This window comes from Coregonus clupeaformis, chromosome 17 (assembly GCF_020615455.1).
Source record: "Coregonus clupeaformis isolate EN_2021a chromosome 17, ASM2061545v1, whole genome shotgun sequence".
Taxonomy (NCBI): domain Eukaryota; kingdom Metazoa; phylum Chordata; class Actinopteri; order Salmoniformes; family Salmonidae; genus Coregonus; species Coregonus clupeaformis.
Window position 1 is genome coordinate 14307353 of NC_059208.1, and position 23814 is coordinate 14331166.

At 46.1% G+C, this 23814-nt stretch overlaps 1 protein-coding gene across 1 annotated transcript in view; it reads right to left on the reverse strand.

Annotated features, from left to right (window-relative positions):
- Positions 1-4836: 4836 nt before the first annotated feature.
- Positions 4837-23814, reverse strand: part of LOC121585310 (vacuolar protein sorting-associated protein 13B-like) — a 719687-nt gene continuing 700709 nt past the window's right edge. The window contains exons 56-65 of the mRNA XM_045226113.1: positions 23808-23814; positions 23080-23305; positions 22236-22408; positions 21559-21968; positions 20179-20355; positions 19268-19438; positions 14562-14738; positions 11874-11976; positions 6297-6546; positions 4837-5987 (exon numbers count right to left, since the gene is read on the reverse strand). The exon at positions 23808-23814 is cut by the window's right edge and continues 112 nt beyond it. Of these exons, the coding sequence (XP_045082048.1) occupies positions 5739-5987; positions 6297-6546; positions 11874-11976; positions 14562-14738; positions 19268-19438; positions 20179-20355; positions 21559-21968; positions 22236-22408; positions 23080-23305; positions 23808-23814 (1943 nt within the window). The 3' untranslated portion in view covers positions 4837-5738. The remainder of the gene's footprint in view (positions 5988-6296; positions 6547-11873; positions 11977-14561; positions 14739-19267; positions 19439-20178; positions 20356-21558; positions 21969-22235; positions 22409-23079; positions 23306-23807) is intronic.

Below are 23814 nucleotides of genomic sequence, written 5' to 3' on the forward strand. Positions count from 1 at the left end.
CTTTACTATGAAGACCTTAAATAAGATCTGGTGCAACCAATTACCTTCAGATGTCACATAATTAGTTCAATAAAGTCCACCTTTGTGCAATCTGTGTCACATGATCTCAGTATATATACACCTGTTCTGAAAGGCCCCAGAGTCTGCAACACCACTAAGCAAGGGGCACCACCAAGCAAGCGGCACCATGAAGACCAAGGAGCTCTCCAAACAGGTCAGGGACAAAGTTGTGGAGAAGTACAGATCAGGGTTGGGTTATAAAAAAATTAACGAAACTTTGAACATCCCACGGAGCACCATTAAATCCATTATTGAAAAATGGAAAGAATATGACACCACAACAAACCTGCCAAGAGAGGGCCGCCCACCAAAACTCACGGACCAGGCAAGGAGGTTATTAATCAGAGAGGCAACAAAGAGACCAAAGCTAACCCTGAAGGAGCTGCAAAGCTCCACAGCGGCGATTGGAGTATCTGTCCATAGGACCACTTTAAGCCGTACACTCCACAGAGCTGGGCTTTACGGAAGAGTGACCAGAAAAAAGCCATTGCTTACAGAAAAAAATAAGCAAACACGTTTGGTGTTCGCCAAAGGCCATGTGTGAGACTCCCCAAACATATGGAAGAAGGTACTCTGGTCAGATGAGACTAAAATTTAGCTTTTTGGCCATCAAGGAAAACGCTATGTCTGGCGCAAACCCAACACCTCTCATCACCCCGAGAACACCATCCCCACAGTGAAGGATGGTGGTGGCAGCATCATGCTGTGGGGATGTTTTTCATCGGCAGGGACTGGGAAACTGGTCAGAATTGAAGGAATGATGGATGTCGCTAAATACAGGGAAATTCTTGAGGGAAACCTGTTTCAGTCTTCCAGAGATTTGAGACTGGGACGGAGGTTCACCTTCCAGCAGGACAATGACCCTAAGCATACTGCTATAGCAACACTCGAGTGGTTTAAGGGGAAACATATAAATGTCTTGGAATGGCCTAGTCAAAGCCCAGACCTCAATCCAATTGAGAATCTGTGGTATGTCTTAAAGATTGCTGTACACCAGTGGAACCCATCCAACTTGAAGGAGCTGGAGCAGTTTTGCCTTGAAGAATGGTCAAAAATCCCAGTGGCTAGATGTGCCAAGCTTATAGAGACATACCCCAAGAGACTTGCAGCTGTAATTGCTGCAAAAGGTGGCTCTACAAAGTATTGACTTTGGTGGGGTGAATAGTTATGCACGCTCAAGTATTCTGTTTTTTTGTCTTTTGTTTGTTTCACAATAAAAAAATATTTTGCATCTTCAAAGTGGTAGGCATGTCATGTAAATCAAATGATACAAACCCCCCAAAAATCTATTTTAATTCCAGGTTGTAAGGCAACAAAATAGGAAAAATGCAAACAGGGGTGAATACTTTCGCAAAGCCACTGTTTACATGAATCGCAGCAAAGTTGCTTCCTGTTTAGTCATGTCTTTGGTCCTGTTCGCATGGGTCAAATAAAAACACGAATGATTGTTTGACAAATAGTTCCTCCCACAATGCTGGCGATATCTGCAAGTTGCAGTTGGTGAGGAGCAACTACAGACATTTTGCAGTCAACTTCATGACCTTCGATCACATGTTTGTTGTAAAGTTCATGCAGTCGACATGTAGGCGCAAGTCGGACAAATTGTATCCCCATAATGCAACACACTTCGAAAGGCGGTGACCAATGATTGTCACCAACTTGACAAAAGTGATCTACTCGAACGCGCCCAGTGGCAGACAGACAGCACTAATGTCACCTCCTTGTGGCTTTGTCAGTATAATACTGAGCACTAATGTCGCCTCCTTGTGGCTTTGTCAGTATAATACTGAGCACTAATGTCACCACCTGGCTTTGTCAGTATAATACTGAGCACTAATGTCACCTCCTGGTTTTGTCAGTATAATACTGAGCACTAATGTCACCTCATTGTGGCTTTGTCAGTATAATACTGAGCACTAATGTCACCTCATTGTGGCTTTGTCAGTATAATACTGAGCACTAATGTCACCTCCTTGTGGCTTTGTCAGTATAATACTGAGCACTAACATCGCCTCCTGGCTTTAACAGTATAATACTGAGCACTAATGTCACCTCCTGGCTTTGTCAGTATAATACTGAGCACTAATGTCACCTCCACCTGGCTTTGTCAGTATAATACTGAGCACTAATGTCACCTCCTCCTGGCTTTGTCAGTATAATACTGAGCACTAATGTCACCTCCTTGTGGCTTTGTCAGTATAATACTGAGCACTAATGTCACCTCCTCCTGGCTTTGTCAGTATAATACTGAACACTAATGTCGCCTCCTTGTGGCTTTGTCAGTATAATACTGAGCACTAATGTCACCTCATTGTGGCTTTGTCTTTATAATACTGAGCACTAATGTCACCTCCTTGTGGCTTTGTCAGTATAATACTGAGCACTAATGTCACCTCCTGGCTTTGTCAGTATAATACTGAGCACTAATGTCACCTCCTTGTGGCTTTCTCAGTATAATACTGAGCACTAATGTCACCTCCTAGTGGCTTTGTCAGTATAATACTGAGCACTAATGTCACCTCATTGTTCCTTTGTCAGTATAATACTGAGCACTAATGTCACCTCCTGGCTTTGTCAGGATAATACTGAGCACTAATGTCACCTCCTGGCTTTGTCAGTATAATACTGAGCACTAATGTCACCTCATTGTGGCTTTGTCAGTATAATACTGAGCACTAATGTTACCTCCTGGCTTTGTCAGTATAATACTGAGCACTAATGTCACCTCATTGTGGCTTTGTCAGTATAATACTGAGCACTAATGTCACCTCCTGGCTTTGTCAGTATAATACTGAGCACTAATGTCACCTCATTGTGGCTTTGTCAGTATAATACTGAGCACTAATGTCACCTCCTGGCTTTGTCAGTATAATACTGAGCACTAATGTCACCTCATTGTGGCTTTGTCAGTATAATACTGAGCACTAATGTCACCTCCTGACTTTGTCAGTATAATACTGAGCACTAATGTCACCTCATTGTGGCTTTGTCAGTATAATACTGAGCACTAATGTCACCTCCTTGTGGCTTTGTCAGTATAATACTGAGCGCTAATGTCACCTCCTGGCTTTGTCAGTATAATACTGAGCCCTAATGTCACCTCATTGTGGCTTTGTCAGTATAATACTGAGCACTAATGTCACCTCATTGTGGCTTTGTCAGTATAATACTGAGCACTAATGTCACCTCCTTGTGGCTTTGTCAGTATAATACTGAGCACTAATGTCGCCTCATTGTGGCTTTGTCAGTATAACACTGAGCACTAATGTCACCTCCTGGCTTTGTCAGTATAATACTGAGCACTAATGTCACCTCCTGGCTTTGTCAGTATAATACTGAGCACTAATGTCACCTCATTGTGGCTTTGTCAGTATAATACTGAGCGCTAATGTCACCTCCTGGCTTTGTCAGTATAATACTGAGCACTAATGTCACCTCATTGTGGCTTTGTCAGTATAATACTGAGCACTAATGTCGCCTCCTTGTGGCTTTGTCAGTATAATACTGAGCACTAATGTCACCTCATTGTGGCTTTGTCAGTATAATACTGAGCACTAATGTCACCTCATTGTGGCTTTGTCAGTATAATACTGAGCACTAATGTCACCTCCTGGCTTTGTCAGTATAATACTGAGCACTAATGTCACCTCCTGGCTTTGTCAGTATAATAGTGAGCACTAATGTCACCTCATTGTGGCTTTGTCAGTATAATACTGAGCACTAATGTCACCTCCTTGTGGCTTTGTCAGTATAATACTGAGCACTAATGTCACCTCCTGGCTTTGTCAGTATAATAGTGAGCACTAATGTCACCTCATTGTGGCTTTGTCAGTATAATACTGAGCACTAATGTCACCTCCTTGTGGCTTTGTCAGTATAATACTGAGCGCTAATGTCACCTCCTGGCTTTGTCAGTATAATACTGAGCACTAATGTCACCTCATTGTGGCTTTGTCAGCATAATACTGAGCACTAATGTCACCTCCTTGTGGCTTTGTCAGTATAATACTGAGCGCTAATGTCACCTCCTGGCTTTGTCAGTATAATACTGAGCACTAATGTCACCTCATTGTGGCTTTGTCAGCATAATACTGAGCACTAATGTCACCTCCTTGTGGCTTTGTCAGTATAATACTGAGCGCTAATGTCACCTCCTGGCTTTGTCAGTATAATACTGAGCACTAATGTCGCCTCCTTGTGGCTTTGTCAGTATAATACTGAGCACTAATGTCGCCTCATTGTGGCTTTGTCTGGATAATACTGAGCACTAATGTGCTTCTGTGCTTGCAATCCAACCCTGAACAATACATTGTAGATCGACTAACTTTGATAAAAACCTGAGCTTTTATTATTGGTAAAGGGAATTATGCAACCATCACAACTTCAATATTTTATTAGAATGTCATTTATTCAACTATTAATACAATATATTATCCATGTAGACCAGGGGGTCAAACTCATTCCAGGGAGGGCCTAGTGTCTGCAGGTTTTTGGTTTTTCCTTTGAATTAAGACATAGACAACCAGGTGAGGGGAGTTCTTTACTAAGACCTAGATAACCAGGTGAGGGGAGTTCCTTACTAAGACATAGACAACCAGGTGAGGGGAGTTCTTTACTAAGACCTAGATAACCAGGTGAGGGGAGTTCCTTACTAAGACCTAGACAACCAGGTGAGGGGAGTTCCTTACTAAGACCTAGACAACCAGGTGAGGGGAGTTCCTTACTAAGACCTAGACAACCAGGTGACTGGAGTTCCTTACTAATTAGTGACCTTAATTCATCAATCAAGTACAAGGGAGTAGCGAAAAACCGCAGACACTCGGCCCTCCATGGAATGAGTTTGACACGTGATGCAGACATCAAAAGCATTAGAGTACAAAATGATGTATTATTCCATAAAGCTGTGTTTTAACACAATAAAAAAGGTACTATGATAATGATCTTGGCATGAACTGAAAATACACATTAAACAGCTCATCATAATGTGTTACATCTTCTAGAAAAATACATAGGTAAAACAAAAAGCAACAACCCCAACATATTTTGGTCGACAGCTTGGATATGAACCATTATATTCCTACTACCAGCGTTCGTCATTTCCACTGCACCCCCACTAGCACCGTGACAACAGTCAGAGTGGCTGTCAGCATTAAGAGGTTTAAACAGCTCAGTTATACGCAAGAATAAAGAGCACAGAGAAACTCAGTCAAGGACAATATGACGGGTGAATGTGTATGTCCCAAATGGCACCCTGTTCCCTACATAGAGCCCTATGGGGCATGGTCAAAAGTAGTGCACTATATAGGGAATAGGGTGCCATTTGGGACGTACTGAATACTAGACGTCTTACTGTAGCCCCTCCGCAGTCTCCTCAACATTAGTGTTCACTGCCACAGGGGATGGGTGTTTTCACTGTGTTTTATTGAAATGTTTAAGAGTAAATCAAAGTTTAAACCCTCTTCCCTTGTTCTATGATAGGGTGCTCTGTTCCTTAATGCATGAAGAGGACATTACACCTTAAGGGCAGTTTGTGGATGTTCAACCTAAAGAGGGAGTGCAACAGGTGTGTGTTCAGGTGTACGTGTATGTCTATAAAGGTGTGTGTACGTGTGTGTGTGTGTTAGGGTCTCTGTAAAGGTGTGTGTACGTGTGTGTGTGTGTGTGTTAGAGTCTCTGTGTCAGTGGAAGCCGATACGCAGCGCCTTGTTCTTGACCATGGTGAACTTGGAGACGAACACGGCGGCGTGGGCGGGGTTGACCAGGTAACGGTAGGTCTTGGCGACGGCGGCCGGAGGCTCGGCCGGGGCGATGGGAGGAGCCTGCTGGAGGGACGAGGCCGAGGGGGAGAGGAACGCAGACGCACGTGTCACATAGTCCACCAGGCGACCATACTGCTGCTCCGACAACTGCTCCCTACCACTGTCACCCTGAGGGGGGAGGAGGGGGAGGGGGTGGAGGGGGAGGGGGGAGGGGAGGGAGAGGAGGGGGAGGAGGAGGGAGGGGGGAGAAGGGGGGAGGGAGAGGGGGAGGGGGAGGATGGGGGAGGGAGGGGGAGGATGGGGGAGGAGGAGGAGGAGGAGGATAGCAGACGAGAGGAAAGAGAGAGGTTTAGTGATGTTTCCTGCATGTTTTGATATCTGAATATTTTTGTTCACTGTAATTCGCTAAGGATAAACGCGTCTGCTAAAGGACCATATGATGATCACACACACACCAAGACCCCCCCTCACGCCTACCTCTACATCGTTGGTGAGTCTCTGCTGCTGCAGCGTGAGCGTCAGCGCCCCCAGGTGGTGGGGGTCTTGTTGACAGGCCACCTCAGTGATGGGGAAGGCCTGCTGTTGTGTGTCCTCAGACAGACTGACCACAAACAACACCTCCCCTGTCAGCAGCAGACACCCAGCATGCTCCTGACCCGACCCAGACACTATCACCACCTCCAGGGCCATGTGCACCTCTGGACGACCCAGGGACTGGAGCATCTTCCTGGGGTGAGGAGGGAGGAAGAGGCACATTTGAAGAGTAGGCAGACACACACGCAGACACACACACAGCACAGAGAGAGGTCAGCTGACAGGTGAATATACAAGACTCCCATTAGGTAGAGACCACATGGTAACATACACGAACATAGGTGACCACGTATGTCCATATAAAATGTATCCACCCATGTGAAGCGACTACATATGCTGTCTATTCAAACACTACCACATGTTTGGTAAAGACCTTGGGCTGCGTTCACGTACACCAGTGGTGAAACATGTTGTGTAGAGACGGCTGTGACTGGAGCAGATGGTGGAGGCAGTAATGACCTTGGGCTGCGTTCAGCAGGGTGAAACCTACTGAACCTAGCAGGTAGGAAGGACATGAATAGTGAAGGCATGTCTGTTCTGTGTTCCACAATGGTGTGCCTTAATGAACTCAGCCCTGCCATGGATGGATCTGGCTTTCCTCATGCCAAGGCCTTGATTCCCTGATCATTACTACATGACATCTATGCCAATCCTCTTTAGCAGGATGTCTCTCTCTCTCTCTCTTTGTAGATTGGGGAGTGTGATGTCTCTCGCTCTCTCTCTGTAGTTTGGGGAGTGTGATGTCTGTCTCTCTCTCTCTCTTTGTAGATTGGGGAGTGTGATGTCTCTCGCTCTCTCTCTGTAGTTTGGGGAGTGTGATGTCTGTCTCTCTCTCTCTCTCTGTAGTTTGGGGAGTGTGATGTCTGTCTCTCTCTCCCTCTCTGTAGTTTGGGGAGTGTGATGTCTGTCTCTCTCTGTAGTTTGGGGAGTGTGATGTCTGTCTCTCTCTCTCTCTCTGTAGTTTGGGGAGTGTGATGTCTGTCTCTCTCTCTCTCTCTGTAGTTTGGGGAGTGTGATGTCTGTCTCTCTCTCTCTCTCTCTCTGTAGTTTGGGGAGTGTGATGTCTGTCTCTCTCTCTCTGTAGTTTGGGGAGTGTGATGTCTGTCTCTCTCTGTAGTTTGGGGAGTGTGATGTCTGTCTCTCTCTGTAGCTTGGGGAGTGTGATGTCTGTCTCTCTCTGTAGTTTGGGGAGTGTGATGTCTCTCGCTCTCTCTCTGTAGTTTGGGGAGTGTGATGTCTGTCTCTCTCTGTAGTTTGGGGAGTGTGATGTCTGTCTCTCTCTCTCTGTAGTTTGGGGAGTGTGATGTCTGTCTCTCTCTGTAGTTTGGGGAGTGTGATGTCTGTCTCTCTCTGTAGTTTGGGGAGTGTGATGTCTGTCTCTCTCTCTCTGTAGTTTGGGGAGTGTGATGTCTGTCTCTCTCTCTGTAGTTTGGGGAGTGTGATGTCTGTCTCTCTCTCTCTCTCTGTAGTTTGGGGAGTGTGATGTCTGTCTCTCTCTCTTGCTCTGTAGTTTGGGGAGTGTGATGTCTGTCTCTCTCTGTAGTTTGGGGAGTGTGTGTCTGTCTCTCTCTCTGTAGTTTGGGGAGTGTGATGTCTGTCTCTCTCTCTCTCTCTGTAGTTTGGGGAGTGTGATGTCTGTCTCTCTCTCTCTCTGTAGTTTGGGCAGTGTGATGTTGTTCTCTCTCTCTTGCTCTGTAGTTAGGTGAGTGTGATGTCTGTCTGTCTCTCTCTCTCTGTAGTTTGGGGAATGTGATGTCAGAACAGCCTCAATTAACTGGGGCATGGACTCTACAAGGTGTCGAAAGCGTTCCACAGGGATGCTGGCCATGTTGACTCCAATGCTTCCCACAGTTGTGTCAAGGTGGCTGGATGTTCTTTGGGTGGTGGACCATTCTTGAAACACACGGAAAACTGTTGAGCGTGAAAAACTCAGCAGCGTTGCAGTTCCTTTACACAAACCGGTGTGCCTGGCACCTACTACCATACCCCATTCAAAGGCACTTCAATCTTTTGTCTTGCCCATTCACCCTCTGAATGGCACACATTCATGGCACCTGGATTCACCTGGTCAGTCTGTCATGTTCCTAATGTTTTGTCCACTCAGTGTATAATGCATGTGATGATCTTCTGACATCTGAGTTATTGGGTCACCAGCTGGTCACAAGCAGGAGCCACCATTCTAAAAACCATTGAATCACTCTACAAACAAACACTTCAGATTTTTTTATAACAAACCAAACAGTTACCACATCATTCACAAACACAATGCATTCAGTCTGGACAGCTTTAAGCAGTGTGCAGATGAAAGCTTTAAGATCCTGCATGGCCTCCACCTCTATGGCAGCAGGTTTTTATTTATTCCTTATTCTACCAGGTCAGTTGACGGAGAACACATTCTCATTTACAGCAACCACCTGGGGAAGAGTTACAAGGGAGAGGAGGGAAGCTGACGATGATTAGGTGGCCCAGGATGGGAATTTAGCCAGGACACCGGGTTAACGCCCCTACTCTGACGATAAGTGCCATGGGATCTTTAATGACCACAGAGAGTCAGGACACCCGTTTAACATCCCATCCAAAAGACAGCACCCTACACAGGGCAATGTCCCCAATCATTGGGATATTGTTTTTAGACCAGAGGAAAGAGTGGCTCCTACTGGCCTGACCCTCCAACACCACTTCCAGCAGCATCTGGTCTCCCATCCAGGGACCGACCAGGACCAACCCCGTTTAGCTTCAGAGGCAAGCCAGCAGTGGGATGCAGGGTGGTATGCTGCTGGCTATGCTGAAGAAAAGCACCTCCAGGATAACAAGGGCGGTAACTAGAGGGGACTGCGTTGTCGCTTTCAGACACAGTGAACTCAGACAATCAGCCCTCTCAGCAACAGCTTCAATATACTGGAATACACAGTCCATGGACTTGACAAACTGAACGGATTACTGCACTTTTACATTTAGATCCTGGCTCAAATCTAACCAAGCCTGTACACGTGAGTTATCAGTGGCTCTTCATATGTAAGAGGACAGCTGATGACAGTGTTTTTACTCTGAATAGGTTGTTGTTAGAATCATATTGTGTAGGATGTAACGTATTCCTATGGTTTTTAGTTAGTATTTGTATAGTGGCTGTGTAATTGCCCTTACCTTCCCAGGACGACAGGCGTAAATTAGCTCTTGGCTAACCCTGGCACATTTACATGGATGTTGCATTACTGTAATATTGATGTTTTGTATTATTTCTTTACCCCTTTTTCTCCCCAATTCCGAAACATGACCCTGCCAAGCCGCACTGCTTTTTGACACACTGCTCGCTTAACCCGGAAGCTAGCCGCACCAATGTGTCGGAGGAAACACCGTCCAGCTGGCGACCAAAGTCAGCTTGCAGGCGCCCGGCCCGCCACAAGGAGTCACTAGAGCGCGATGGGACAAGGACATTCCGGGCCGGCCAAACCCTCCCCTGACCCGGACGACGCTGGACCAATTGTGCGCCGCCTCATGGGTCTCCCGGTCGCGGCCGGCTGCGACACAGCCTGGGATCGAACCTGGGTCTGTAGTGGCGCCTCAAGCACTGCGATGCAGTGCCTTAGACCGCTGCGCCACTCGGGAGGCCCTGTAATATTGCTGTTGATTAATGCGCACTGTCCCTGTAAAATAAATACATTCCATTGTCCTCCAAGAGTTGCTGAATCTCCTCTCTACTTCAGTTTGCACCTTGGTTGGAAAGCAAGCTAGCGGCAGTGATCCCTTCCCTTCATAAAGGTGACGTGGCTGTTGGGGACCAGGGCTGTGTGTACAGTGGCTTGCGAAAGTATTCACCCCCTTTGGCATTTTTCCTACTTTGTTGCCTTACAACCTGATTTTTTGAGGGTTTGTATCATTTGATTTACACAACATGCCTACCACTTTGAAGATGCGAAGTATTTTTTTTTGCAAAATAAACAAGAAATAAGACAAAAAAACTGAAAACTTGAGCGTGCATAACTATTCACCCCCACAAAGTCAATACTTTGTGTGGCCACCTTTTGCAGCAATTACAGCTGCAAGTCTCTTGGGGTATGTCTCTATAAACTTGGCACATCTAGCCACTGGGATTTTTGCCCATTCTTCAAGGCAAAAGTGCTCCAGCTCCTTCAAGTTGGATGAGTTCCGCTGGTGTACAGCAATCTTTAAGTCATATCACAGATTCTCAATTGGATTGAGGTCTGGGCTTTGACTAGGCCATTCCAAGACATTTAAATGTTTTCCCTTAAACCACTCGAGTGTTGCTTTAGCAGTATGCTTAGGGTCACTGTCCTGCTGGAAGGTGAACCTCCGTCCCAGTCTCAAATCTCTGGAAGACTGAAACAGGTTTCCCTCAAGAATTTCCCTGTATTTAGCGCCATCCATCATTCCTTCAATTCTGACCAGTTTCCCAGTCCCTGCCGATGAAAAACATCCCCACAGCATGATGCTGCCACCACCATCCTTCACTGTGGGGATGCTGTTCTCGGGGTGATGAGAGGTGTTGGGTTTGCGCCAGACATAGCATTTTCCTTGATGGCAAAAAAGCTCAATTTTAGTCTCATCTGACCAGAGTACCTTCTTCCATATGTTTGGGGAGTCACCCACATGCCTTTTGGCGAACATCAAACGTGTTTGCTTATTTTTTTCTTTAAGCAATGGCTTTTTTCTGGCCACTCTTCCGTAAAGCCCAGCTCTGTGGAGTGTATGGCTTAAAGTGGTCCTATGGACAGATACTCCAATCTCCGCTGTGGAGCTTTGCAGCTCCTTCAGGGTTATCTTTGGTATCTTTGTTGCCTCTCTGATGAATGCCCTCCTTGCCTGGTCCATGAGTTTTGGTGGGCGGCCTGCTCTTGGCAGGTTTGTTGTGGTGCCATATTCTTTCAATTTTTTAAATAATGGATTTAATGGTGCGCCGTGTGATGTTCAAAGTTTCAGATATTGTTTTATAACCAACCTTGAACTGTACTTCTCCACAACTTTGTCCCTGACCTGTTTGGAGAGCACCTTGGTCTTCATGGTGCCGCTTGCTTGGTGGTGCCCCTTGCTTAGTGGTGTTGCAGACTCTGGGGCCTTTCAGAACAGGTGTATATATACTGAGATCATGTGACAGATCATGTGACACTTAGATTGCACACAGGTGGACTTTATTTAACTAATTATGTGACTTCTGAAGGTAATTGGTTGCACCAGATCTTATTTAGGGGCTTCATAGCAAAGGGGGTGAATACATATGCATGCACCACTTTTCCATTATTAATTTTTTAGAATTTTTTGAAACAAGTAATTTTTTAAATTTCACTTCACCAATTTGTACTATTTTGTGTATGTCCATTACATGAAATTCAAATAAAAATCAATTTCAATTACAGGTTGTAATGCAACAAAATAGGAAAAGCGCCAAGGGGGATGAATACTTTTGCAAGGCACTGTATGTGTGTTATAGAGGGCAGTTCTTACCAGACGTATTTGACGTGGCTGTTGGGGGCGAGGGCTGACTTCTGGTCTGCTGGGAGGTACAGCTGTTTGGGGAGCTGCCACAGACCAGCCCCATGAAGGATACCTGCTCAGGACAACACACAGACACACACAGACACACACACACACACACACACAGATGTAGAGTAGATCAAAGCAGAAAGGTTCAGGGTAGAGTAGACTAGCCACTACTTAGTCCCCAAGACCCACAGGATGAGTGATTGTGTGCGTGTATGTGTTCCTGTGTGTGTTCCTGTGTATGTGTGTGTGTTCCTGTGTGTATGTGTGTGTGTGTGTTCCTGTGTGTGTGTGTGTGTTCCTGTGTGTGTGTTCCTGTGTGTGTGTTCCTGTTCCTGTGTATGTGTGTGTGTTCCTGTGTGTGTGTATGTGTTCCTGTGTGTGTTCCTGTGTGTGTGTGTGTGTTCCTGTGTGTATGTGTGTGTTCCTGTGTATGTGTGTGTGTATGTGTTCCTGTGTGTGTGTTCCTGTGTGTGTGTGTGTTCCTGTGTGTATGTGTGTGTTCCTGTGTATGTGTGTGTGTTCCTGTGTGTGTGTTCCTGTGTGTGTGTTATTGTGTGTGTTCCTGTGTGTGTGTTCCTGTGTGTGTTCCTGTGTGTGTGTGTCTACATGTGCAGCTTGTTGCCTCGTCTTCCTGTCAGCCGTGGAGTGACTTGATGATGTCATGCATTTAAAACAGATCATAAAACATTCTACTGCTGATGATGTCACTGCTCTGGCACTCTGGAACATACTCACGCCCTGTGTGTGTGTGTGTGTGTGTGTGTGTGTGTGTGTGTTGTGGGTGTATTTTGGAATGTACCCTAGCAGTGTGTGTGTATTTGGAGTGGGGGGTTAATTGATGGCCATTGCTACCACACAATAATAAACACTTAACCTCCCTGGCATCAAACATTTCACTGTGTGTGTGTTTATGCGTGTGTGTGCTAGGGTACATTCCCTAGCTAGGGGAGCTAGATTAGCACCCGTCCCTAGGGTGCCATGGTTCTGACACGGAGCTGCTCACTTCATTTAATATTAATGTTCTGTAGTACTGACCTGTTAGTGCTGACTAACACAGGAACTCCCCCTCCTCCCCTCTCCTCACCCCCTTCCTTCTCCCCCCTCCTCCCTCCCTCCCTCCTCACCCCCTCCCCCCTCCTCAGTCTTTAATAAAACCTAAACCCCTCCAGAGCATATAGAGCCACAGCTCAGCGACGTTATTGGGGCTTTCAGCAGCAGCTCTGTGTGTCTGTTCTGTCCAGAGCCCAGTACAGCTTCAGAGGCCCAGTACAGCTTCAGGAGCCCAGCTAATAAACTGTCCAGAGCCCAGTACAGCTTCAGGGGCCCAGCTAATAAACTGTCCAGAGCCCAGTACAGCTTCAGGGACCCAGCTAATAAACTGTCCAGAGCAGGGGCCCAGCTAATAAATTGTCCGGAGCCCAGTACAGCTTCAGGAGCCCAGCTAATAAACTGTCCGGAGCCCAGTACAGCTTCAGGGGCCCAGCTAATAAACTGTCCAGAGCCCAGTACAGCTTCAGAGGCCCAGTACAGCTTCAGCGGCCCAGCTAATAAACTGTCCGGAGCCCAGTACAGCTTCAGGGACCCAGCTAATAAACTGTCCAGAGCAGGGGCCCAGCTAATAAACTGTCCGGAACCAAGTACAGCTTCAGGGACCCAGCTAATAAACTGTCCGGAGCCCAGTACAGCTTCAGGGGCCCAGCTAATAAACTGTCCAGAACTCAGTACAGCTTCAGGGACCCAGCTAATAAACTGTCCAGAGCTCAGTACAGCTTCAGGGACCCAGCTAATAAACTGTCCGGAGCTCAGTACAGCTTCAGGGACTCAGCTAATAAACTGTCCGGAGCCCAGTACAGCTTCAGGGGCCCAGCTAATAAACACTCCGGAGCCCAGTACAGCTTCAGGGGCCCAGCTAATAAACACTCCAGAGTCAACAGGACTGAACGGGAGATCACCATTACAACTGACAGATTTACCATGCTCTGATGTGCTGTTCACTTCTACACCAGCTAGTTAGCATACCGCTACGCTAGGACTACTACCACCCCCATAGACTGGGCATTACAGTCTGTTAGCATAGCGCTACGCTACGACCGGTACGCTAGGAACGCTACCATCCCATAGACTGGGCATTACAGCCTATTAGCATACTGCTACGCTAGGAGCGCTACCACCCCATAGACTGGGCATTACAGCATGTTAGCATACCGCTACGCTAGGACCGCTAGGGCTCCTTGGAGGGTGCATTACTGTGTGTTAGCATCCCGCCAGGACCCCCCTGGACAGAACACTACAGCAGGCCTACAGTACTGTTGAGGGAGGGAGGGAGTCATCTGTGCTAGCTGGAGTGGGTGGCCAGTAAAGAAAAACAACAATTGCTTAACAGGGGACTTGTAGTTAAGTGTAACAGCATTGGAATGCTCCCATAAAGTTTATTGTAACGTTTCGACTGGAAGGTCTTCGTCAGGCCTGAGTGACAATAAACTGGTTGTGTTGGATGGACTGGAGGTGTGTCCACTACTGTTAAACAGTGCAGTGTTAACAAATGATCAAGGCCGTCATTGTAAATAAGAATGTGTTCTTAGTTGACCTGCCAGTGGTAAAATAAAGCTCAAATAAAAAGTTAAAAAGCAGTGAAGTGTGTGAACCCACCGTATCCAGTCTGCGAGACCAGCTCTGCAGCGCCCCCTATAGGTTTGGTGAAGACCCCCACGATGCCTTTCCCCACCCCAGAGATGACCCCCTTGGCCTTGCTGCCTGCTGAACTCTGCATCTCTGAACCCCGCTGGAAGTTCTGCATGGGTTGGTCCACGATGCCAGCTATCGCTCCTGGAGAGAACAGAGTATCATGTGTTACAACAGAGTATCATGTATTACAACAGAGTATCATGTGTTACAACAGAGTATCATGTGTTACAACAGAGTATCATGTATTACAACAGAGTATCATGTGTTACAACAGAGTATCATGTATTACAACAGAGTATCATGTGTTACAACAGAGTATCATGTGTTACAACAGAGTATCATGTATTACAACAGAGTATCATGTATTACAACAGAGTATCATGTTTTACAACAGAGTATCATGTTTTACAACAGAGTATCATGTATTACAACAGAGTATCATGTATTACAACAGAGTATCATGTATTACAACAGAGTATCATGTGTTACAACAGAGTATCATGTATTACAACAGAGTATCATGTATTACAACAGAGTATCATGTATTACAACAGAGTATCATGTTTTACAACAGAGTATCATGTTTTACAACAGAGTATCATGTATTACAACAGAGTATCATGTATTACAACAGAGTATCATGTATTACAACAGAGTATCATGTATTAAAACAGAGTATCTTGTATTACAACAGAGTATCATGTATTACAACAGAGTGTCATGTATTACAACAGAGTATCGTGTATTAGAACAGAGTATCATGTATTACAACAGAGTATCATGTGTTACAACAAAGTATCATGTATTACAACAGAGTATCATGTGTTTAACAGAGTATCATGTATTAGAACAGAGTATCATGTATTAAAACAGAGTATCATGTATTAGAACAGAGTATAATGTGTTACAACAGAGTATCATGTATTACAACAGAGTATCATGTGTTTAACAGAGTATCATGTGTTACAACAGAGTATCATGTATTAGAACAGAGTATCATGTGTTACAACAGAGTATCATGTATTACAACAGAGTATCATGTGTTTAACAGAGTATCATGTGTTACAACAGAGTATCATGTATTACAACAGAGTATCATGTATTACAACAGAGTATCATGTATTAGAACAGAGTATCATGTATTACAACAGAGTATCATGTATTACAACAGAGTATCATGTATTAGAACAGAGTATCATGTGTTACAACAGAGTATCATGTATTACAACAGAGTATCATGTGTTTAACAGAGTATCATGTGTTACAACAGAGTATAATGTATTACAACAGATTATCATGTATTAGAACAGAGTATCATGTGTTACAACAGAGCATCATGTATTACAACAGAGTATCATGTGTTACAACAGAGTATCATGTATTACAACAGAGTATCATGTATTACAACAGAGTATCATGTATTACAACAGAGTATCATGTATTACAGTATTATTGGTTACTGAAGTTCTGGTCTATATCAAAGGGATATTGTATACCAGTAATGTGTGTGATTGACAGTGTGGATACAGCAGGCCCACTAAGGGATTTAACCTCCCAACCAATCACAACATGGTCCTTGGAGCCAGATCTCCCCTGTCACAAGCAGCTGTTTCTCTAGTGTCATGTCTTTGAAACAGTGAGACCCTAGGTGTTTATTGGGACCATGCTGGTCTGTCTCCACTGTACCTACTGGCTGACTGGCTCCACTGTACCTACTGACTGACTGACTGAGTGACTGTCTCCACTGTACCTACTGACTGACTGACTGGCTGACTGTCTCCACTGTACCTACTGACTGACTGACTGGCTGACTGTCTCCACTGTACCTACTGACTGACTGGCTGGCTGACTGTCTCCACTGTACCTACTGACTGACTGACTGGCTGACTGTCTCCACTGTACCTACTGACTGACTGACTGGCTGACTGTCTCCACTGTACCTACTGACTGACTGACTGCCTCCACTGTACCTACTGACTGACTGACTGAGTGACTGTCTCCACTGTACCTACTGACTGACTGACTGGCTGACTGTCTCCACTGTACCTACTGACTGAGTGACTGTCTCCACTGTACCTACTGGTTGACTGGCTCCACTGTACCTACTGACTGACTGACTGAGTGACTGTCTCCACTGTACCTACTGACTGACTGGCTCCACTGTACCTACTGACTGACTGGCTGGCTGACTGTCTCCACTGTACCTACTGACTGACTGACTGGCTGACTGTCTCCACTGTACCTACTGACTGACTGACTGGCTGACTGTCTCCACTGTACCTACTGACTGACTGACTGGCTGACTGTCTCCACTGTACCTACTGACTGAGTGACTGTCTCCACTGTACCTACTGACTGAGTGACTGTCTCCACTGTACCTACTGACTGAGTGACTGTCTCCACTGTACCTACTGACTGGCTGACTGTCTCCACTGTACCTACTGACTGGCTGACTGTCTCCACTGTACCTACTGACTGGCTGACTGTCTCCACTGTACCTACTGACTGAGTGACTGTCTCCACTGTACCTACTGACTGGCTGACTGTCTCCACTGTACCTACTGACTGAGTGACTGTCTCCACTGTACCTACTGACTGACTGGCTCCACTGTACCTACTGACTGACTGGCTGGCTGACTGTCTCCACTGTACCTACTGACTGACTGACTGGCTGACTGTCTCCACTGTACCTACTGACTGACTGACTGGCTGACTGTCTCCACTGTACCTACTGACTGAGTGACTGTCTCCACTGTACCTACTGACTGACTGGCTCCACTGTACCTACTGACTGACTGGCTGGCTGACTGTCTCCACTGTACCTACTGACTGACTGACTGGCTGACTGTCTCCACTGTACCTACTGACTGACTGACTGGCTGACTGTCTCCACTGTACCTACTGACTGAGTGACTGTCTCCACTGTACCTACTGACTGGCTGACTGTCTCCACTGTACCTACTGACTGGCTGACTGTCTCCACTGTACCTACTGACTGAGTGACTGTCTCCACTGTACCTACTGACTGGCTGACTGTCTCCACTGTACCTACTGACTGAGTGACTGTCTCCACTGTACCTACTGACTGACTGGCTCCACTGTACCTACTGACTGACTGGCTGGCTGACTGTCTCCACTGTACCTACTGACTGACTGACTGGCTGACTGTCTCCACTGTACCTACTGACTGACTGACTGGCTGACTGTCTCCACTGTACCTACTGACTGAGTGACTGTCTCCACTGTACCTACTGACTGACTGACTGTCTCCACTGTACCTACTGACTGGCTGACTGTCTCCACTGTACCTACTGACTGACTGGCTGGCTGACTGTCTCCACTGTACCTACTGACTGACTGACTGGCTGACTGTCTCCACTGTACCTACTGACTGACTGACTGTCTCCACTGTACCTACTGACTGAGTGACTGTCTCCACTGTACCTACTGACTGACTGACTGTCTCCACTGTACCTACTGACTGGCTGACTGTCTCCACTGTACCTACTGACTGGCTGACTGTCTCCACTGTACCTACTGACTGAGTGACTGTCTCCACTGTACCTACTGACTGGCTGACTGTCTCCACTGTACCTACTGACTGAGTGACTGTCTCCACTGTACCTACTGACTGGCTGACTGTCTCCACTGTACCTACTGACTGAGTGACTGTCTCCACTGTACCTACTGACTGACTGTCTCCACTGTACCTACTGACTGACTGACTGTCTCCACTGTACCTACTGACTGACTGACTGTCTCCACTGTACCTACTGACTGACTGACTGGCTGGCTGACTGTCTCCACTGTACCTACTGACTGACTGGCTGGCTGGCTCCACTGTACCTACTGACTGACTGGCTGGCTGGCTGACTGTCTCCACTGTACCTACTGACTGACTGACTGGCTGGCTGAGTGTCTCCAGTGTACCTACTGACTGACTGGCTGACTGGCTCCACTGTACCTACTGACTGACTGGCTGGCTGGCTGACTGTCTCCACTGTACCTACTGACTGACTGGCTGGCTGGCTGACTGTCTCCACTGTACCTACTGACTGACTGACTGGCTGGCTGACTGTCTCCACTGTACCTACTGACTGACTGGCTGACTGGCTCCACTGTACCTACTGACTGACTGGCTGGCTGGCTGACTGTCTCCACTGTACCTACTGACTGACTGACTGGCTGGCTGAGTGTCTCCACTGTACCTACTGACTGACTGTCTCCACTGTACCTACTGACTGACTGACTAGCTGACTGTCTCCACTGTACCTACTGACTGACTGGCTGGCAGAGTGACTGGCTGAGTGACTGGCTAACTGACTGACTGTCTCCCCTGTACCTACAAACTGACTGACTGACTGGCTGAGTGACTGACTAACTGACTGACTGTCTCCACTGTACCTACTGACTGACTGACTGACTGACTGTCTCCACTGTACCTACTAACTGACTGACTGGCTGACTGTCTCCACTGTACCTACTGACTGACTGACTGACTGACTGTCTCCACTGTACCTACTAACTGACTGACTGGCTGACTGTCTCCACTGTACCTACTGACTGACTAACTGACTGACTGTCTCCACTGTACCTACTGACAGACTGACTGTCTCCACTGTACCTACTAACTGAGTGACTGGCTGACTATCTGTCTATACTCTACCCACCCAGTAGGCTGATGCCCAGTCTAGAGAGGCCCTGTCTGAGTCCGTCCCCCAGGCTCTCAGGTAGCTGCCTCCTCCACTCCTCCTGCCTGGTATAGTGCTCCTCATCCAGGGACAGTCGGTCCATGTTCCTGGCCAGGCTGGTTGCCAGGTTGGTGATGGAGGTCAGCGTGCCTACAGGAGGAGTCAGGAGAATTAACTAATTGACTAACCTGGTCCCAGGTCTGTTTGTGCTCTTGACAGGGTAATTTCAAACTAATCACATCTAACCACATATCTATTGTTTTATATCACTTCAAGACAATACAGGCTTCAGTCTAAGAATAACATTTAGAGATGTGGTATTGTACCTTTAGAGATGTGGTATGGTACCTTTAGAGATGTGGTATGGTACTTTAGAGATGTGATATGGTACCTTTAGAGATGTGGTATGGTACCTTTAGAGATGTGGTATGGTAACTTTAGAGATGTGGTATGGTACTTTAGAGATGTGGTATGGTACTTTAGAGATGTGTTATGGTACCTTTAGAGATGTGGTATGGTACCTTTAGAGATGTGGTATGGTACCTTTAGAGATGTGGTATGGTACCTTTAGAGATGTGGTATGGTACTTTAGAGATGTGGTATGGTACTTTAGAGATGTGTTATGGTACCTTTAGAGATGTGGTATGGTACTTTAGAGATGTGGTATGGTACCTTTAGAGATGTGGTATGGTACTTTAGAGATGTGGTATGGTACCTTTAGAGATGTGGTATGGTACCTTTAGAGATGTGGTATGGTACTTTAGAGATGTGGTATGGTACCTTTAGAGATGTGGTATGGTACCTTTAGAGATGTGGTATGGTAACTTTAGAGATGTGGTATGGTACCTTTAGAGATGTGGTATGGTACCTTTAGAGATGTGATATGGTACCTTTAGAGATGTGTTTGACGAATGAGGTGGTTCCTCGTGACACTCCGCTGACAAAGGCCCCGGGGCCACGGGTTAAACCCTCATATGGCAGACGGAAGAAGTCTGCTACGCCGTTACCGATGGACCTCACCAGACTGGCAGGACTACCAAGGAGATCCAGAGACCCCACCACCCAGCCTAGAAGACAGGAGGGGGAGAGAGAGAGAGAGAGAGAGAGAGTGTGTGTTTAAAGGGCCATGGGCTTTGAAAAACTGGCATTTGATTTTGTGATGCAATTGACAGCATATAAATATCACTAATCTATGTCCATCTATAGAGCTGTGTATCAAAGACAAGAGAGAGGTGAGATGTTGCACAGCTATACATTTACGCATGGATTACAGTACAGTATGGCTGTGTCCCACAGTGCACCCTAATACCTATACTGAATAGTGCACTACTTTTGACCAGGGCCCATGTAGGGGAAGGCATCCTACATGTGAGTTCATGCAGCAGTAGGTGTGTACACTACACTACTTACAACAGATCTTAACAGTAGACCCTACTACAGCAGTATGGAACGTTAACATGGTCATAAACCTGTTGGAGATATCAGCTCCCTGTAGGGAAAGTCCCCCAGCAGGCAGTCCTACAGTCAGACTAGTAAAGTTATGTCACATTGTTTGTTAGCGTTTGACAGCCTCCCCTCGTTGCCCGGCCATCAGGGACCGTACTCTAGGGGCCTGCTCTCTCTCTCTCTCTCAATTCAATTCAATAGACTTTAGTGACATGGCAAGTAAAATTACTTACATTGTCAAAGTATACATATAACAAAAATGGTGGGACCAACAGCAATAATAATAGTAGTAGTGGAAATGGGATTACCATTAACAGCAACTACAACAACAATATTAATGAGAATAACAATACATTAAAGCAATAGTAGTCGACCAATCTCAACATGACTGAGAAGACACATTACATGGCATGAAAGCCAAACCAAAACAGGAAATATTATTGACATTACATTACAATTTTCACTGGCTGTCCCTCAGGTTGTGGCAGGAGGACACATATTTGGCTGCCAAAATTGCACATTTTGGATTTTCACCCAATAAATATTAGATTTTTTCTTCCTCTTTTATAGTTTATAGTTCTTTTATTTTTTTATTGTTCTCTCTCTCTCTCTCTCTCTCTCTGACCACACGGGATACAGCTGTAGTCTATACAGACCAGTTAACTAGATCTGGAGAGATACAGCTGTCCAAACTGTTTATATCAGATGGGCTGATGGAATTCCATATTGCGTGTATGAATCTATCTGGTTATTCAGGTGTAAATGCAGACAGGCAGGCAGGCAGGCAGGCAGGCAGACAGGCAGACACACACACTCCCACTCACCAGCTCTGAACAGTGCTCCAGCAGCGTAGTGCATGGCGAGTGCGTGGATCAGCTGTCTGGCTGTAGTACAGAGCGGTCCTCTCTCAAACATGGAGAAAGACAGGGGGGTGTGGTCCGAGGCTATGTAGAGCTTCAGAGAGGCGTGGATGCTGACCAACAGGTTGACCGGCTGAATGGCCAGTCGCTGCAGCCTCAGAGGGTGCACCAGGGCTGGAACGGACTGAAGAACGGTCTTCGGGAGCAGGGGACCCCCGTGGTGCTCTGAGGGGTTAGGGCCCGGGGAGGGGGCCAGGGCTGAGTCTGGGATGTAGGTGTGGAACAGAGTCTTGACGTAGTAGACAAAGGTGTCCTCCAGGTAGAGACGGGCTGGTTTGATGTGGAAGGTCAGCTGGTCCACACTGCAGCCCTCCCTGTAGGACATACAAGGTCCCAACAGTCAGTAAGACCACAACAGGAGTAGGGCGGGGCCAGCTTTATCTCAACCACCAGCAGGCTATTGAACAGTGGGCCATAGGACACAACATATGATACATTACATGGCTGGACAGTGTCTCACAGGGGACTATGATGTATTGTATTGTATTATTATATTGTATTAATGATATTGTGTAGTTGGGTATGCTGACCTCACAGCATTTATTTCCATGGCCAATAAAAGTGATCATATGGTATAATACCTGTCCAGGGTGAGACCCAGCTGGAGGAAGCATGATGCCTTAAACTCCTCCAGGGCCTGTAGTGAGGTGGTGGGGTTGGCATCGATGGTCCAGGGGAGCAGCTCGACACTCTGCTCCTGGCACAGCAACACTGGGAAGTGGAAGCTGGCACGGTTATACAGCTGGTTATCCACCTGGATGAGAACAGAGGAATATCTAGTTAATATAGATCTATATAGTCTAGTTAGCGTAGATCTATACTCTAGTTATACAGCTGGAAGAGAACAGAGGAATATCTAGTTAATATAGATCTATATAGTCTAGTTAGCGTAGATCTATACTCTAGTTATACAGCTGGTTATGCACCTGGAAGAGAACAGAGGAATATCTAGTTAATATAGATCTATATAGTCTAGTTAGCATAGATCTATACTCTAGTTATACAGCTGGTTATCCACCTGGATGAGAACAGAGGAATATCTAGTTAATATAGATCTATACTCTAGTTATACAGCTGGAAGAGAACAGAGGAATATCTAGTTAATATAGATCTATATTCTAGTTCTCCACCTGGAATAGAACAGAGGAAGATATTTAGATGGCTGAAGCACGCACACAACTCTTCTTCAGGAAATGTACCTTTTCTAGTTTTCTATTTGCAGAAGATGGTTTGTATGTATTACTTCACAGTCAATAATGAAAGAAAAGCCTGCATATTGATCATATTGCTCCTGTGCTATATTCCTTCATGCACATACAATGTTTCGGCTACAATAGCCTTCGTCAGGTGACCTATAAATAGCCTTCGTCAGGTGACCTATAAATAGCCTTCGTCAGGTGACCTATAAAATATGAGTCAACCCACCTGTAGGCTGGCACAGTGGACTTCGACCAGACAGGCCTCTCCCATCCCGGGGGTGCCTAGCCCCAGGCCTCCTTCACCCAGCTGGGAAGGACACAGGTTCAGTAGCAGCTTGGACAGAGTCAGCCTCAAGAGCTCCACGGAACCCGACCGACTGGTGATGTCATCCTTCAGCGACACACTGGCCTCGCTCAGCAACACCCTGAACGCCAGATTCTGATTATACGTCCTGAGAGACAGACACCAATCAGTTATATTGATCCTTTAAAACAATTATTATTGATAAAACAATGCAAAAGGATGGATGGGGTTTACACAAAATGGTGTTTCAGTGCCCTCCAGTGGTAAAAGAGAACATGCCATGCATCCTTCGTCAGAGTCAACTACGACATGGTAATGTTGTTGTTGCATGTTATAATTTACTGCTCATTATTATCAATTATACATAACATTAAAACAAAGCAGAAATCATATATTTTATTATCATACAAATATATTGTCTTATTTTTCTCTCCTGTGGTAAGGGTTAGGGGTTAAGGGTTAAGGGTTAGGGGTTAAGGGTTAAGGGTTAAGGGTTAAGGGTTAAGGGTTAGGGGTTAAGGGTTAGGGGTTAAGGGTTAAGGGTTAGGAGTTAGGGGTTAAGGGTTAAGGGTTAGGGGTTAGGGGTTAAGGGTTAGGGGTTAAGGGTTAAGGGTTAAGGGTTAAGGATTAGGGGTTGTAAGGACTGGTACCTGTTGT